This window comes from Mixophyes fleayi, chromosome 7, assembly GCF_038048845.1.
Source record: "Mixophyes fleayi isolate aMixFle1 chromosome 7, aMixFle1.hap1, whole genome shotgun sequence".
NCBI lineage: Eukaryota > Metazoa > Chordata > Amphibia > Anura > Limnodynastidae > Mixophyes > Mixophyes fleayi.
In genome coordinates this window covers 59,333,099-59,349,600 of record NC_134408.1, presented here as the reverse complement: position 1 = coordinate 59,349,600, position 16,502 = coordinate 59,333,099, and the positions used below count along the sequence as shown (strand labels likewise).

General features: G+C 36.9%; 1 protein-coding gene across 1 annotated transcript; it reads left to right on the top strand.

Moving 5' to 3' along the window:
• The first annotated feature begins 207 nt into the window (after window positions 1-207).
• Window positions 208-1,105, top strand: LOC142097758 (hemoglobin subunit alpha-2-like). The gene is made up of 3 exons (XM_075179867.1): window positions 208-362; window positions 539-743; window positions 868-1,105. Exons 1-3 carry the CDS (start codon window positions 268-270, stop codon window positions 994-996), a joined length of 429 nt encoding a protein of 142 aa, XP_075035968.1. The 5' UTR covers window positions 208-267; the 3' UTR covers window positions 997-1,105.
• Window positions 1,106-16,502: the final 15,397 nt, after the last annotated feature.

Below are 16,502 nucleotides of genomic sequence, written 5' to 3'. Positions count from 1 at the left end.
CATTTTCAGACTTATTTTACAATTACATTGTATTATAATTAATTATTTTAAAATTATCTTAAAATTGGGTTGGGTTGCTTGCCTTGGCGATCATTCAAGATGAATGGGTGTGGCGGCTGTTGGTCCGGGAGGAGCTGGTCTTTGGCTAGTCCAATGGATGAAGAAGAAGGTGGCTCCCATGTCCTGTTACCCTCCACATGAGCCCTATAAAAGGTAACATTGTTAGAGCTGTTTCATCAGTGTACAAATTCAACAACACAATTAACCATGGCTCTCAATGCTGATGACAAAGCACACATCCAGGCCATATGGCCATGTATCGCTGCTAATGCTGAAAAGTATGGCGGAGAAGCTATGCAAAGGTAAGAGAAATCGCTGTGCATGGGACTGAAGTTGCTGTGTAGGATGGGGTGGAGGCCAATGTGTATGTCATGTCTTTACATTATTAGAATTTCCTAGTCTCTCTAGCAGCAAGTATATAGATTATCTCTATCTCGAATGTATCATGTGATTTATCCCTTCACATTTTCTTTTGCAGGCTGTTCCTTTGCGATCCCCAGACCAAGACTTACTTCCCCAATTTTGACTGCCACAAGGTTTCTCCACAGATTGCAAACCAAGGGAAGAAGGTAGTTGATGCTTTGACTGAAGCTGTCAAACATTTGGACAACATTGAGGGAGCCCTGGATAAACTGAGTGACCTCCATGCCTATGACTTGAGAGTGGATCCTGGCAACTTTCCAGTGAGTGTTAATCAGTGACTGCTATTTTAGTATTTTTGTGTATGGTTAGTTATACAATGTAGGACCATTATGATTGTATTTGTGAGATAGCTAAATCTTATTGTTGTTTCTCTTTCTAATCCAGCTCCTGGCTCACCAGTTCCTGGTGGTTATTGCTATCCATCTCCATAAAAAGTTTGACTGTTGCACTCATCAGGCTGTGGACAAGTTCCTGGCTAGGGTTGGGTGTTGTCTGACATCCAAATACCGCTAAGGAGATCAAAATGGCAGATGATTCAGTAACATCCTACACTCATCAATGTGATTGAAGCTAATAAAGTCATCTTGTGATAACATTTGAAATAAAATAGATTAAACTTGAACCATTTGTCTCTGTTTTTTTATATATTTTGGTGGAACATACAATTCAATTTATAAATGGGGTAATCTCTTAGAGAGTCAAGGTTTCCAAACAAGCACAAGATAAACTATTGAGTGCAAATTATATCTGACGCAAAAACTAATCTTACTACAGATGGGTACTGTATATGTTGGAAATATTATATTCAATATTGTTTATCTCCAGTGTCCCATGTGTAATTGCAGATATTATACACAAGGCAAACATAAAATAATAAAACACTCAGTAAATAAAACACATTATTAATTTTACTTTAAAGAAAATAAAATCTAAAATCATTTCTAAACATGCACAATGTTTAATACAGTATATATAGAGACTGATGTGAATATTTAATAAAAGGACTTATGCATATTGCATTATTGTTTGCAATAACAGGAATTGATAGCAATTTGGTAAATATTGCTGCAATTGTGCAAATTTTTTGCAAGGGATTAATCATTCGTTCAGGGGAATGAGCTGTTCTCTTAATGACCATAGATGACCTCACAGATCAGCATGAGGATTCTTGTGGACTTTGATGGAGACTGATTGAATCAATGTTTACACTGGTGTCCCTTCTGTGGTTATTTACAGGAATAAGCTGCCCATTTAAACACATCATATACTCTCAGCCTTCACCTGAGCCAAATGTTATTCTACACACCAACTCCAGAACAAGTCTTGTGTTTTCATTTTTGAGTGTTTCCTCTTGGAAACACTCTTTGGGGGCCACAACCTGTTGTCCTCCTGCAATGAAACCCAAGTTCCTTTGTGAGTTCCTGTGGTGAAAACCAGGAGGTCCAGTAGACTCCACCTCTGAAAGGAGTCAGTGACAATTACCTGAGAAAGAGGGTCATTTTCCTTGTGGTGGTCCTAGCCATACGTTGTATTCATTAGAAAACGTTAGGTTTCAAATTTAGCACATTATCAGAAAATTTACCTCCATAATGTATAATGAACCCTTTAAAAACACGAAAATCAAACATTTATATTTTATATTTTTATATTGTGAATACCAGAATGAATAAAAAGAAAACACATGACAATATAGCTAGGGGTTCAAACTAATTCTGATGTATCAATTTCTGCATTACTATTTCCTCCACTTTAAGTACATTGTTTTAATAAAATAATATTTAAAATATGAAATGATATTAGAATCATTTTGGTCTTTATTTAAGTGGTTTCTATTACATCCAGATATTCTCATTCTTTAGTTCCACATTTGCACTTGTGTTATTAAGGGGCATTTTCAATTAAGATGACATTTTGCGGTTGAGCAGCTTCACACTTCCCATTACCACAATATCATGGATTTCCCTTCGCACCCCATAGGGTTATGAAGGGAAATCCGCAATGGTACGGTACTGTATTGACACTTTATGTGCGCAGCCGCGCATAACCGCAATCTGCCATCTTAATTGAATACGTCCCTAAGATTGTTCTCTCTGTAGAACAATATGAATCATTTTTACATTTGACTTTTAGTATAGTTGAAGAGTGAGAGTTTGTGTTACTTTTATAAGTTGCAATCATGAGTTGTATCACTGGTGCAAAATTAAAGTCCTTTTGCAGCATGAAAATGGCCCGTGAGCAGCAAGGAACACCTCTAAAAGTGCATCATCTCCACCCCTTCATGCAGGGGCGCAACAATGCATCACCAGGTCCCATAGTAAAATTTACGTAGAGTCTTAGCAATGCCGTCCTCAATAGAGCAGAGCTGAAGCCTCTTCTGAGCGTGAGTGGTCCAGACTGGGTTATTATCAGAAGAGGCCTCCCCTTAACACCCCAGCAGGGGGTCCAGCAGTGGGGGTGACCTGGATTGCTTGCTTGGACCCCCTCATCTCCAAACTCTGTAGCCACCGTATCCCATGCACACACGGTAGCTACACTACTACCTTCATCTCTTTTCAAAAATCTGACCTTGTAAAAGTAGATTTCTCTTCTGCATTGCTCTGTAATACTGTGTGCACTGGTGTGCCTACTCCATATTTTGCAAGGAGAGTCTCCTCCACTCTGCCTGCGCAAACTTCTGTTCCTCCACAGACTATTGAGCCTTGGTGGAAATTTAGACGGACTTGTGCAAATCAAGGAGCCCAGCATGTCCACAACTTGTTTTGCACTGCATAGTGGATGTTTTGCATTTTGGAAATAAACTCCACAGTATTCTTATCTGTCAAAAAGCAGTTTTGCATTTTAATAGTTTTTATAGAGACATAAATGTAAAATATTAAAAATTGAACTTTAATAGCATGTGAACATTTAGAATGCTTTTTATTATGTAAAATGCCTTCTTCCTAGGTCTCGCTTATCTTCTCATAGCTATGGGAATGACTATGAGATGTCCCCAGATATATATCAGAGGCACACCCTCTCACATGTTGCCCATGTTTGTGAAATTTACCCTATCAATTCTAAAATAATTTACAATAATAACTAACACAAATCTTTAATTGCTATTGCTTCTGTGAGCAAAATATTTTTTACATTTCTGCACTCCAATTAAAAATTATACATGTGTAAATATTACCTTTTCCAACAAAATGAAATACATCAGTAGAAAGATTAACTGAGGAACAAAAGGTGGGAATAAATAATATTGTCATAATGAGAGGTCTGCACACGCTCCATAGCACTCCAGCTCTTCCCCTTCCACCGGGGTTTTGGAGGCCTGGTTTATGTGTTAGAGTTACTAAAATGAAGTTAGATTAAGCAAGTTTGTGGAACTACAAGTTCCCAGTAAATTGTGGCTACCATTAACTGCTGGGCATATTGGAGCTTGTTGAACTACAAGTGCAAGCATGTTCAAGACTACCAGTGGCTGCCAACACATGCTGGAGCTTTTAGAGTGTTAGGCTGCAGTTTAGCAGCCATACTTTGATGTGCATTTTGACCATCATTCCCAAAATGTTGCTGCATGCCCAGATGTTGTTTGCAGATCCAGTAATGTGGGGAAAGACTTTTGTGTCACAAAATGTCAAAACTGATCTATATTGTAATCGCCATTTGGCAGAGTTACCTTTAGCTGTTCCATGTCATTCAAACAAAGAAAATAGGTAAGTGCTGCAAGCAGTCTAATAATTCAATAATCACCAATGCAGATAAATGCAATACAATGAATACATTTATTAATAAACCTTAAACATCTATAAAATGATATTCAATATCCCGAATAATGTTTGCTTGATGACATAAACTCTACCATTGGTTGGGGCAACACATAAACCACTTCCTGTGGGGTCAGAAATGAAAAACTGTAGCAAATTGCAGTCAATGAGTTTCTGTTCAGCACCTGGTAGTGTGTTTAATATTCTGATCTTAACTCCGATATTAATTCAGTCCAATTAAATATCCAGAAACTGTTTATACTTCTCCAGTCCTGTAAGTAGAATCTCACAATAGGCACCAGCCAAATACATTCCAAACGGCGTTTTTTAAGTATAATGTTAATCACACTGTGTCATGAAGGCAACCACAAGTTAGACCAATAAAACCATCACACATGTAATGGTAAGGAGGGTTTGCATTCGCTCTCACTGAGTTTAAACAGCTAGAGACAACTGCTTACCCTTCCAGATGGATATTAGTTAGTAGTGTGTCTTCTCCAGCTGTGATGGTCACGTCTCAATCCTAGGAAGTTCAATAGCCAGCGTATTTGGTGATAAGTGCAAATCCTGGACTGAGGAACCAATCTGTTTTTGGGTGCTTGCATTGGGAGGCATACATCTCCATGGACTTAAATAGTCTATGTTAATTGTTTATTTGAAACAGCTGTGTACAGCACAAATGTTTCATGTCATTGTTTGTATGTAATTTTTTTTGTATCATGATGCCCTCAACGTTCAATGTACAGCATTGTGTAATTTGTTGGTGCATTAATAATAGTAATATAGACATTTCTAGAGATGTCTATGACATCGTTGGGAGAGGCAGAAGGAGGGGCTGGCACAACAATTGTTTTAAGCATAGTGCCCATATCACCAAAAATAAAAAAAACTATTGCAAAAATATTATTTTAAGTCTGAAATTTTATTTGGTATTTAAATTTAATATAAAAATTAGTTTATAAAAAGTTATTTGTTTAAAAAAAATGTGTGTTTTATTTTTGTAAAGAAGATGTGTTTTAACATACATTTGTACCATAATCAATGCACATTTGGAACAAAACAGAATATATGAAATAAATTTGTCCCTTTTAACTAGAGATGCTCACTGACCCCTGTGTTTTAGTTTTGGTTTTGGATCTGGATTACCGTCGTGTTTTTGTTTTGGTTTTGCAAAACCGCCATTGCGTGTTTTGGTTTTGGTTTTGTTTGGTTTTGTTTTGCTATTTTATTAGAAAATCAATGTTTTTGTGCATAAAATAACCAAATTTAGTGCTCCACCTGTTTCTTGGATAAGTAATGTAATTGTAAAGCTAATAAATTAGGAAGAAAACTAGTTTAACCCCTGGTAGGCAGTCCTTAATTCTGCACACAAACCTGGTTGTCTTCCTTTTCATCTTAGCCTATTGGCAATGCAGCCATCGTCTTTGCATGTATATTACACCCTACACTTGTAGTTGAATAGAAAAAAAGCAGCCTGCATAGACTGTAGAATTAGAAAGTAAAAATAAATGGACCAAGGTAGTTTGGTGGCTATCTATTCCCCCCCCCCTCCCGCCCTCCACTTGTAGTTGAATAGAAAAAAAGCAGCCTGCATAGACTGTAGAATTAGAAAGTAAAAATAAATGGACCAAGGTAGTTTAGTATCTGTCTGTCTGCATCAGCCCCCCCCCCCATCCACTTGTAGTAAAATAGAAAAAAAGAAGCCTGCATAGACTGTAGAATTAGAATATACAAAGAAATGGACAAGGCAGTTTGGTATCTGTCTGCATCAGATCCCCTCTCCACTAGGAGTAAAATAGAAAACTATTCAGCCGTTATATAATCTAGAATATAAATAGAAATTGAGAAAGGCAATTTGGTATCTGTATGCATCATAATCGCCCTCGTCGCCTACACAAATCTCCCCCTCTTCTAATTTCAAAGTGGCATCCTCAATTTATGTATCACCGGCTACACTCGGGCTGTTCAGGCACACATCAGCAGAACTGCTGAAAGGGCCCCTCTTTATGGGTACACTAACAGAATGCTCACGATTAGACATCCCACTGTTGGATGGACTCTCCACAGGGATTGGTGTCATTTCTGATTCAGAGCAAACATTATCCTCTAATGCCTTACGGTTATCTTGCAGCTCGGCTTTGTCGCGTAACCTTTTTGGATCTGCCACTAATAGAGAAAGGCAAAGGCCTCATTCTTTCTTTGCCACTGCGTATGTAGAATGGCATGTTGGCAATTTTTTTTTTTATCGGCAGTTAACTTTTCCTCAGTTACACTTCTTTTTTGCTTCAACACTGTGCATTTTTTGGGGGTCTGTGTTATTTTGCCTGATTTAAAAAGACTATGTAATTTTACATCACCTTTCCCAGATGACGTACTGGGAACACTACCATCAGGACTGGTGACAGAACCTGGTTGCTCATTTTGCTCATATGTGGACTGCTTTGAATCCATTCTGAGCCCAAAGCACTTGTAGTGCTACAAATTGTTTTAGATACTGCTGACAAATATGACTTTTGACAGCCAGAAAAATTAATGCAAAAGAATGGGGGACACCCCAAAAGCACTTGGGAGTGCTAAATATTATTTTTTGAGACTGCTGACAAACAGCACTTTTGACAGCCAGAAATATTAGGGCAAAAGAATGGGGGACACCCCAAAAGCACTTGGGAGTGCTAAATATTATTTTTTTAGACTGCTGACAAACAGGACTTTTGACAGCCAGAAATATTAATGCAAAAGAATGGGGGACACCCCAAAAGCACTTGGGAGTGATAAATATTATTTTTTGAGACTGCTGACAAACAGGAATTTTGACAGCCAGAAATCTTAATGCAAAAGAATGGGGACACCCCAAAAGCACTTGGGAGTACTAAAAAATATTTTTCAGACTGCTGACAAACAGGACTTTTGACAGCCAGAAATATTAATGCAAAAGAATGGGGGACACCCCAAAGCACTTGTAGTGCCAAATATTGAAAAAAAAAAAGCCTCCTCTATCCTCCTCTCTTCTCTATCAATTGTTATCAGAATTGTAATCAGAATTGTTATCAGATTTGTTATCAGAATTGGATGAAGAATAAGGTATATTTTCTGTCCCTGCTCTAATCAGCCTGTGACTACACCCTGCTCTGTCCCTCTGTCAAATGGCGATGGATTGCTGTGGATGCGGATATTTCTGGATTTCAATTATCGCGAGAACGGAGCCCCGAGATCTGACGAAGTCACGATGACGTTCGGCCTCGATTTGGAATCCGAGCGGGCGGGAGAGTACCGAGCCTGCTCGGCTCGGTGCTCGGATAGGCAAAGTTCGGGTGGGCTCGGTTCTCGGGGAACCGAGCCCGCCCATCTCTTCTTTTAACTACAACACATTTTCTATCATAATGAAGTCTGTGTGAGGGGACCAGTAAAAAGTATAGTAGCTTGCCCCCTATTAGTTCCTCATAACTTAATGACTCCATACCCTTTATTAACAACAATTATTTTGTCGCCCTTCTTTTTATAGAGTGGTGCCCAGAACTGTACTGCATATTCAAGATGAGGTCTTACCAACGATTTATACAGTGACAAAATTACACTGTCTTCCCTAGCATCTATGCCCCTTTTTATGCATGCCAATACTTTATTTGCCCTTGCAGCTGCTGCTTGACATTGAGCACTTTTGCTAAGTCTACTGTCTACGAGCACTCCAAAATCCTTTTCCATTATAGATTAATTCCATTTAATTTATAGATCTCGTTCTTGGTTAAACCTCATATTCCATTTTGCCGCCCAACCCTCCAGTTTATTTTATTTTTGTTTGGTTTTTTTTGGTTTTTTGTTTGGTTTTGTTTAATTACCTTACAAAGTTTAGTGTCATCTGCAAAAATAGAAACTTTACTCTCTAAACTATGACCAATGTCATTAATAAATATATTAAATAGGTGTGGCCCCAGCACGGAACCTTGAGGTACTCCACTTAAAACTTATGACCAATTAGAAAATGTTCCATTTATCATAACTCTCTGTTCCCTATTTTCTAACCGGTTTTTGATCCAAGTACAAATGTTGTTTCCTAGACCCAGTTCCCTTATTTTGCAAACCAACCTCTTGTGTGGCACTGTATCAAAGGCCTTTACAAAATCTAAGTAGACCACATCTACTGTGCTGCCCCGGTCTAAGTTCCCACTAACTTCCTCATAGAAACTAATTAGATTATAATCACACAGTATATGGCAGCAGCATATATGCTTTTTTCATATCAGACAATATCATACAAACTGCATACATACTGCATTATACAAAGGGTTAATAAGCAGGTTTAGTATGATAATTATGATAATAAAACATGAGTGTAAAGAAGGAATTGCACACCTGTGCTTCCCTCTGTCAATCAGTAAACCAATTGAATGTGGTACACAAACATACCTCTGCGAGGAATTAGATAGAGGGATTGACTGCTTCGTGCACCAGTTTTTATGTCACGTAAATTACATAGTACCATATTCATCGAGGAGTATATTGCCTATATGCTCTTGACTTTAACAAAAGATGTTTCTTCAGATCTGTTCCTTGTAGAATACAGACGTGCGTATGCCCGATGTACGTGCGTTTAAAAAAAAAAATGCACATTACATTTGCATAGCGTCCCTTAATAAATGAGGTCATGTGTATGGAAACATTAAATACATAAGTGACAATAATAAATCAACTGTGAGCTAGCTTCTATGAGCTATCTTCATTGACAAATACGACCTGCTCTGAATCTTCAGACAGTTGCAGATGTGGATTTTAATTATGTTCTATCGGTGTAAAATGCATCAAACTCAGCATCAGGCCCTCAGTAATAAATCACTTGTTCATTTTATTGTTTTATTGTGATGTGTGCTATATTCTGTGTTTTGTCACTTCCTTCTGTACGTTTCATACATTTTTTTATAATCTATCTATCTATCTATCTATCTATCTATTGTACTAATATTGCTGTTATTATATATATATGTATTTGTTTTGTTACAAAGCACCAATATTATATGGAGCAATATACTGTAAGTAAGGCATCGCATTATCAAACTACTATGGTAAATATTACTATTATCAAAACAGATGGTTAAGATGGATCTATCAAAATAAATATATAGTTTATCTCTTTAAATATGTTATCTGTCAGTAGGAATTTGACACATATCATAATTACAGGGTGAGACAGTATTTTTTCTTGGCACTTCAAAATGTTCAGCATGACATGCAATATGTCACTAAAAGTGTGCAGACATTGGCATGCGCTCAAATAATTTATCAGCTGTGCACATTAAAATATTATCAATATTACCAAAAAGGGCGTTTTTCAGGTTTTTGGGTGTGTGGAAACCTCAAACTCTCAACCATGGTCAGTTGGCTGTGAGACAAATAATGAAGGACAAACAAACTGCTTTATATTATTGTACATTTTTATTAGTTTTAAATAATTTTGGGCTTTTTTTAAATAAGATATATGTAGAAATATCAACTGTAAAAGTGGTAACATTCTAATATTTATACAGTGCTTATAATAGTTTTATATTTCCTCAGTGTAACTATAAATTATTGTATTATTATAATGTATGACATTGCTATTAATATAAAAATTAGAGCAACCTCAGCCAGAAAACAGCTGTGTGCAAATTGTGTGACAGTATTAATAGTGTTGTCAGGTTCTATTTAGTTGCCATTCTCGAATGTTACTACAGGAGCAAACATTTATTAATACAATGTTGTGTATGGCTACTGAAATAACATATTTACTTTTTTGGTAGGAGTTCAACCTGCAAAAGACTTTTCACTGTAAGCAAGATGGCCAGCTCTGTATATAGCGTTAACATTTCCTCTAAAGCACAATATTTTATTATTTTAATACAAGTATATAATGCACGGCTTTTTCATTTATTTTTTTTACTGAAATTCACAAAAGCTATTAAATAACAAACAGAAAATGAAGTGTTAAAAAAATTAGATTATGTTGATATGTCAAATCCTCACTGCAAGCAATGAAATATGTTTTCTTAGTCTTTATTAAATGCATTGAATAAAGCAGACATAACATAGGAAGTCGGAATCATGGGAAGCAATAGCTTCCATTTTCAGACCCATTTCCCATCATTAAAAACTCTAGTAGAAAATTGATACTGGTGAGTACCAGGCTGCAGACTCTTCCAAACAGGAGCTACACTCAGTTTGTCTCATGCTCGGTTCCTGTACTAAACAGGGGAAAAAGTCAGCGATTTCTAAAAAGCATTGCACTGTCCTCACCACTAGAATATAATGGAGTGCACACTGAAATTAGGATGAAGACTGCATCACAAAAGCCTGTATCACAGTGTAGCTGAAGCCGTAGTTTGTGATCACAAAATGGCAGAGCTGAATGTTTGCCTCTACACCTGATATTTAGCTATGCAGGTGCGTTCTGCAGTGATTGTCTGTATGTGAACGGCTCAGCGTTGTCACGCCCCTAAATGCCTGAGTAGGGCTGATTATTGAGATTGACAAATGAAGGTCATCCATTTTAGATATGGTATAGAAGGGGTCCACAAATGACGTGACTACGCCCATACATGGTCTGAGAGTCAATCAGTGCAGAGAATGTTGAAAAGTCTCATTCACTTTCAAACATGCGGGCTGCTCCCTTCACCAGACTTGAGCTCCGTTCCTTGACCAAGACCAGGGACAGAAAACTCTGTGCTTCTCCTCATTATATCAGTAATGATATAGGAAAATAAATGCAGTCTACAGGGCTGCAACGTTATACATATGCTTTAGGTATAGCAGCAGGCAATTTATCGTACAACTGCAGCGATGATGGAGTGACCTACACAGGCGGCATCCGCAGTTAACAATTAATAAAAAAAATATTTTTTTCCAACATAAGATGTCTGCCATGTTTGGCCCATTAAAAGGCAATGTGGCTTGTAACAACCTTTATTGGACAAAGTACAAAGCTTGCTATGCAAAAGTGATGTTTCAAAATCAGTGTGTGATTAATATAAACATCCCAGGTCAAGTCCATATGAATGTGGTGTAGAGGTATATTTATTTGGCCAATGATTGTCCATGTGTTATATTGGGTATTTCACATTGTAACCTAACATTATTTGTATGTATCTCATACTTGCCAACTCTCCCGGAAAGTCCGGGAGACTCCCGAAATTCGGGTCAGTCTCCCGGGCTCCCGCGAGAGCTGGCATTTCTCCCGCATCCCGGAATTCCCTTGTTGAAATGACGCGATTCACAAAGAATGGTATAATTTTGGCCCCGCCCCCGCAACAAAATGCCATTTTGCTCATGCCCATTAGTCACGCCACTCTCCCGGACGTCGCCTACTGAAAGTAGGCAAGTATGATGTATCTATGTATGCGTGAGCCAGAGATAACATTTATTCAAAAACTAATGTTTCCTATTTATTCCAAAAAAACGCCTCCACCTGCACCACTAACATTAGGGGCCTTGGGAGGAACCTGTGAAAGCCTTTCTTTCCAAAATGTGACTTTTCCTAAGCCTAGGCACAGTTTGCCATTCCATAGGTGTCTGACATCATGGGTCTAATAAGTGTTTGTAGCAAGCAACCCCCCCAATATATCTGCATGTCTCTCTAAAATGCAGTCCTCTGGCTGTTACTGTGTTCAGAATAAGATGAACCTTAGAAGAGATTTTCACTTAATGTACGACCTCTGAACTCTACTGGTCTTGAAAAACGTCTGAATACAAAATACATCCATAGAGCTAAGATATGTTTTAAAAATGTCATAAGATTGTCATTGTAAAATGTTTTTTTTGTTTTGTTATTTTTCCAGGTGCTGAATAAATACCACTAGCACATATATAAATCAAGAACACACCACAAAGTTTTACTGTTTTCTTTTTTAAAAAAAAAAAAATATATATTATTTTCAGTCTAAAATTTCACGTTGATTTGGTTATTTAAATTTAATTTAAAAATTAATTTTAAAAAAGTTATAGATTTACAAAAAATGTGTGTTTAATTTTTGCAAAGAAAATGTGCTCTAATGAACATTTGTACCATAATAAATGCACAATTGTAACATAAATGAATATATGAAATACATTTGTCCCTTTTGACTGGGCATCAACTACAACACATTTACTATCATAATGACGTCTGTGTGAGGGGACCATGGATAAAAAGTATAGTAACTTGCCCCATATTAGTGAGAGAAACCAGGTACAGTTTGTCTGAGTAATAATATTTTCCTTTCCTCATACAGTATATGGCAGCACAACCATTATAATCACGCAGTATATGGAAGCACAGCCATTATAATGACACAGTATATGGCAGCACAACCGTTATAATCACACAGCATATGGCAGCACAGCCATTATAATCACACAGTATATGGCAGCACAGTCATTATAAACACACAGTATATGGCAGCACAGTCATTATAATCACATAGTATATGGCAGCACAGACATTATAATCACATAGTATATGGCAGCACAACCATTATAATCACATGGTATATGGCACAACAACCATTATAATCACACAGTATATGATAGCAAAGTCGCCATAATCCCACAGTATATGGCAGCGCAGTCATTATAATCACAGTATATGGCAGCACAGACATTATAATCACATAGTATATGGCACAACAACCATTATAATCACACAGTATATGGCAGAACAGTCATCATAATCCCACAGTATATGGCAGCGCAGTCATTATAATCACAGTATATCGCAACACAGACATTATAATCAGACAGTATAAAAAAAAAGGTATTATTTTCAGTATAACATTTTATGTTGATTTGGTTATTTAAATGTAATTTAAAAAAAATAGTTTTTAAAAAGTTATGTGTTTGCAATAAATGTGTGTTAAGATCAGGTTAGGGGTGCCGTCTCCTGGGGTAAATGGCAGCACTTCCCAGGCAGCAGTTAAGTTAAAGCACACCAGTCCAGTGCCTCGGTACAAGTAGCCGCAGCTAGTTTTATATAGCAGCGTAAAAAAGAAACTGTAGTGAGGAGACCCAATGTAAAGAAAAACGTTCAGTTGATGTGGACCGTTTTAGAAACAGAGTCTATCAGGAAGAATTAATCATAGGAGCAATTAATAAGTTTGAAGGGGTTAACAGAAATTCTTTATTGAAACATTTCTAGAAAGAAAAGACAGAAGAAAGTATCCCGTTTATAATACAGTGTAATTGTTGTGAGAATAGAATAAGGCCCATAATAGCAAAACATTGGAACAATTTCAAACTGGATCCAATTTTGATGAATATTCTTCAGACAAAACCGAAAATCTTTTTAGAAAAAAAACAGAAATTTGAAAGACACCCTGGCCCCAGCATACTTACTGAAGGTATAAAACTAACAATATCTTTCTAGATTATAAAGGTTTTATTAAATGCAACCATTGCAATATTTATACATTTGTATGTTCTGATAACATTTTTATGGCTTCAACAATAGTAAGAAGTTCAAAATCAAACAGTCGATGAGTTGTCAAACACCACCCATTATATATCTATTGGAGTGTATCTGCTGCTACAAATACGTGAGAAAAACTGTTGGTTATACCTTTGGATGTTATTCCAGATGTCAGCGGTGTTAATGCAGATGTGAAGCCACATCTGCTTTTGAACTTAAACAGGTTGTTGTTTATTGAACTTGATAACAATAGTAGATAGATGCAGCTACTCACAGTTGTTATACTTTGAGGTACAGCACACAATCCGGCAATATGCAGTATATACTCTTGTGTACATGTGGATACGGGCCCTTACATACACTGATATGTTTAGATACACTCTTATGCAGATGCAGATTACTACTCTGCTGCAAGTCCGTGCAGTATGATGCTGTGGTCAGTGGCTCTTCCATTTAGTGTAGGGAGCCTCTGGGTCACTTTATAAGGTGTCTGAGGGACTTAATGCACTATATCAGGTATGCAGCTTCTCTGCTGCGTCTTTCTCTTTACACTGAAACTCTGAGGTGCCAACTTCCAGTTTCGCCGTTCGCACATGTGCAGTAGTGCAGCACGGTTGTGAAGCTACTGCTCCATTTCCTCCTAGATCACCGGGGATTTGGCACAAAATAGAGGAGACGGAGCCTAGCGCTCTCTACATACTAACAAAAACCAAGCGCCCACTGAAATTGAGGATGCAGGAACATTATAGGAATATTAAAAAAGAGCTGAGAGCAATTCTGTGTCCAGACACTTAATCCATAAACACAACTCGGACCCACATTATATTCATTTCAAAGCAATTTAATATGTGAAACTAGGCCCAACGGGTGGCGATTTACAAAAAAAACTCGCACAATGGGAAAATTGCACTCTCTGGATATTTTAATCATTTGAGAGAAACAACTAGCAACTTTTCCTCCTGATGAAGACTCATTAACAAGATGAAACACCCTGAGGTAACAAGCTACTACAAGCTATTATTGACTGGTGAGCGTTTCCATCTACATTTGTAAACTGCATCTGGAAATTGAAAGTTGACACTTGTGGACCCTGTGAAAGAAAATAAGTGGGTCTTCACAACAGCTACTTCCAGATATAATGCATGTCAGGACTTCAGATAAGCACAAATCTCATCTAAGTTTGTGAGTGCATTACTTTATATCTACTAAATCCTTAAAAAAATCTGTCAAAAATACTACACCATATGGTTTCTCATATCTTCCTTTTGGAGACATGTAGAGAGGACCTGATGTACTACAGCAACAAGGATTAATACAAATAAGCCTATCCTTTCATTTCATCTAGTACAAACATGCACTAGTATTTGGGGTGTTATATATATATTCACTCATATTTTTGGGCAAATTACTACACAATCTCTGGTTATCATTCTCTGTGTTTCATTGGTATTTCTGACTAGTACCAGTAGATGCAGTGTTTACTGCAGCCAAAATGATATATGGGAAACTATTTCCCAAAACACAAGCAATCTCCCTGTGGTTTTAAAAAACATAGGACAGAAACCCGGGACATATATACCTCTCATCAATCACTTTCCCGGTGCTTCTATCATGCATCATATATGCTTTGTACATATCAGGCAATAGCAACAAATAATATACATACAACATCATACAAAGGCAGAAGAAGTAGAGGTAGTATTAAATTAAGATAATAACAATGATAATGTAAGGAAGGAATTGCACACCTGTGCATTCCTTTGTCAATCGGCACTACAAATGCATATTGTATACAAACATACATCTTAGGGTGAATTAGATAGAGGTGCAAATAAAAACGCACTGTTACTTGCTCCAGTTTCTACGTCATGTAAGTGACTTAGTACTGCATTCATCGAGGGGTGTATTGCCTGCATATGTTTGAATATGTATTTAACAAAAGACGTTTCTTCAGATCTGTTCCTTGTAGAATACAGATGTGCGTATGCCCGATGTACGTGCGTTTAAAAAAAAAACGCACCTTACTTTTGTTTAGCGTCCCTTAATGAATGAGGTCATGTGTATGGAAACATTAAAATACATAAGTGACAATAATACATCAACTGTAAGCTGGCTTCTATGAGCTATCTTCATTGACAAATACGACCTGCTCTTAATCTTCACACAGTTGCAGATGTGGATTTTAACTCTGTGCTATCGGTGTAAAATTCATCAAACTCAGCATCAGGCATCAGTAATAAATCACTTGTTCATTTTATTGTTTTATTCTGCTGTGTGCTACATTCTGTGTTTTGTCACTTCCTTCTGTACGTTTCATACATTTCTATAATCTATCTATCGATCAATCGATCTATCTGTCTCTCTATCTATCTATCTATCTATCTATCGATCAATCGATCTATCTGTCTCTCTATCTATCTATCTATCTATCTATCGATCAATCGATCTATCTGTCTCTCTATCTATCTATCTATCAATCTATCTATCTAGCAGTCTATTGCATTACTATTGCTGATATTATAAATTTATATTTGCTTCGTTACAAAGCAACAATTCTATATGGAAAATTTAACTATTATTAAAACAGATGGTTAAGATGGATCTATCAAAATAAATGTATAATTTATCTCTTTAAATATGTTATCTGTCAATAGTAATTTGACACAGCAAATTATATGGTGAGATAGTATTTTTTTTCTTGGCACTTCATGTTCAGCATGACATGCAATATTTCACTGAAAGTGTGCAGACATTGGCATGTGCTCAAATAATTTATCAGCTGTGCACATTAAAATGTTATCAATATTACCAAAAAGGGCGTTTTTCAGGTTTTTTGGGTGGTTGGAAATCTCAAACTCTCTGCT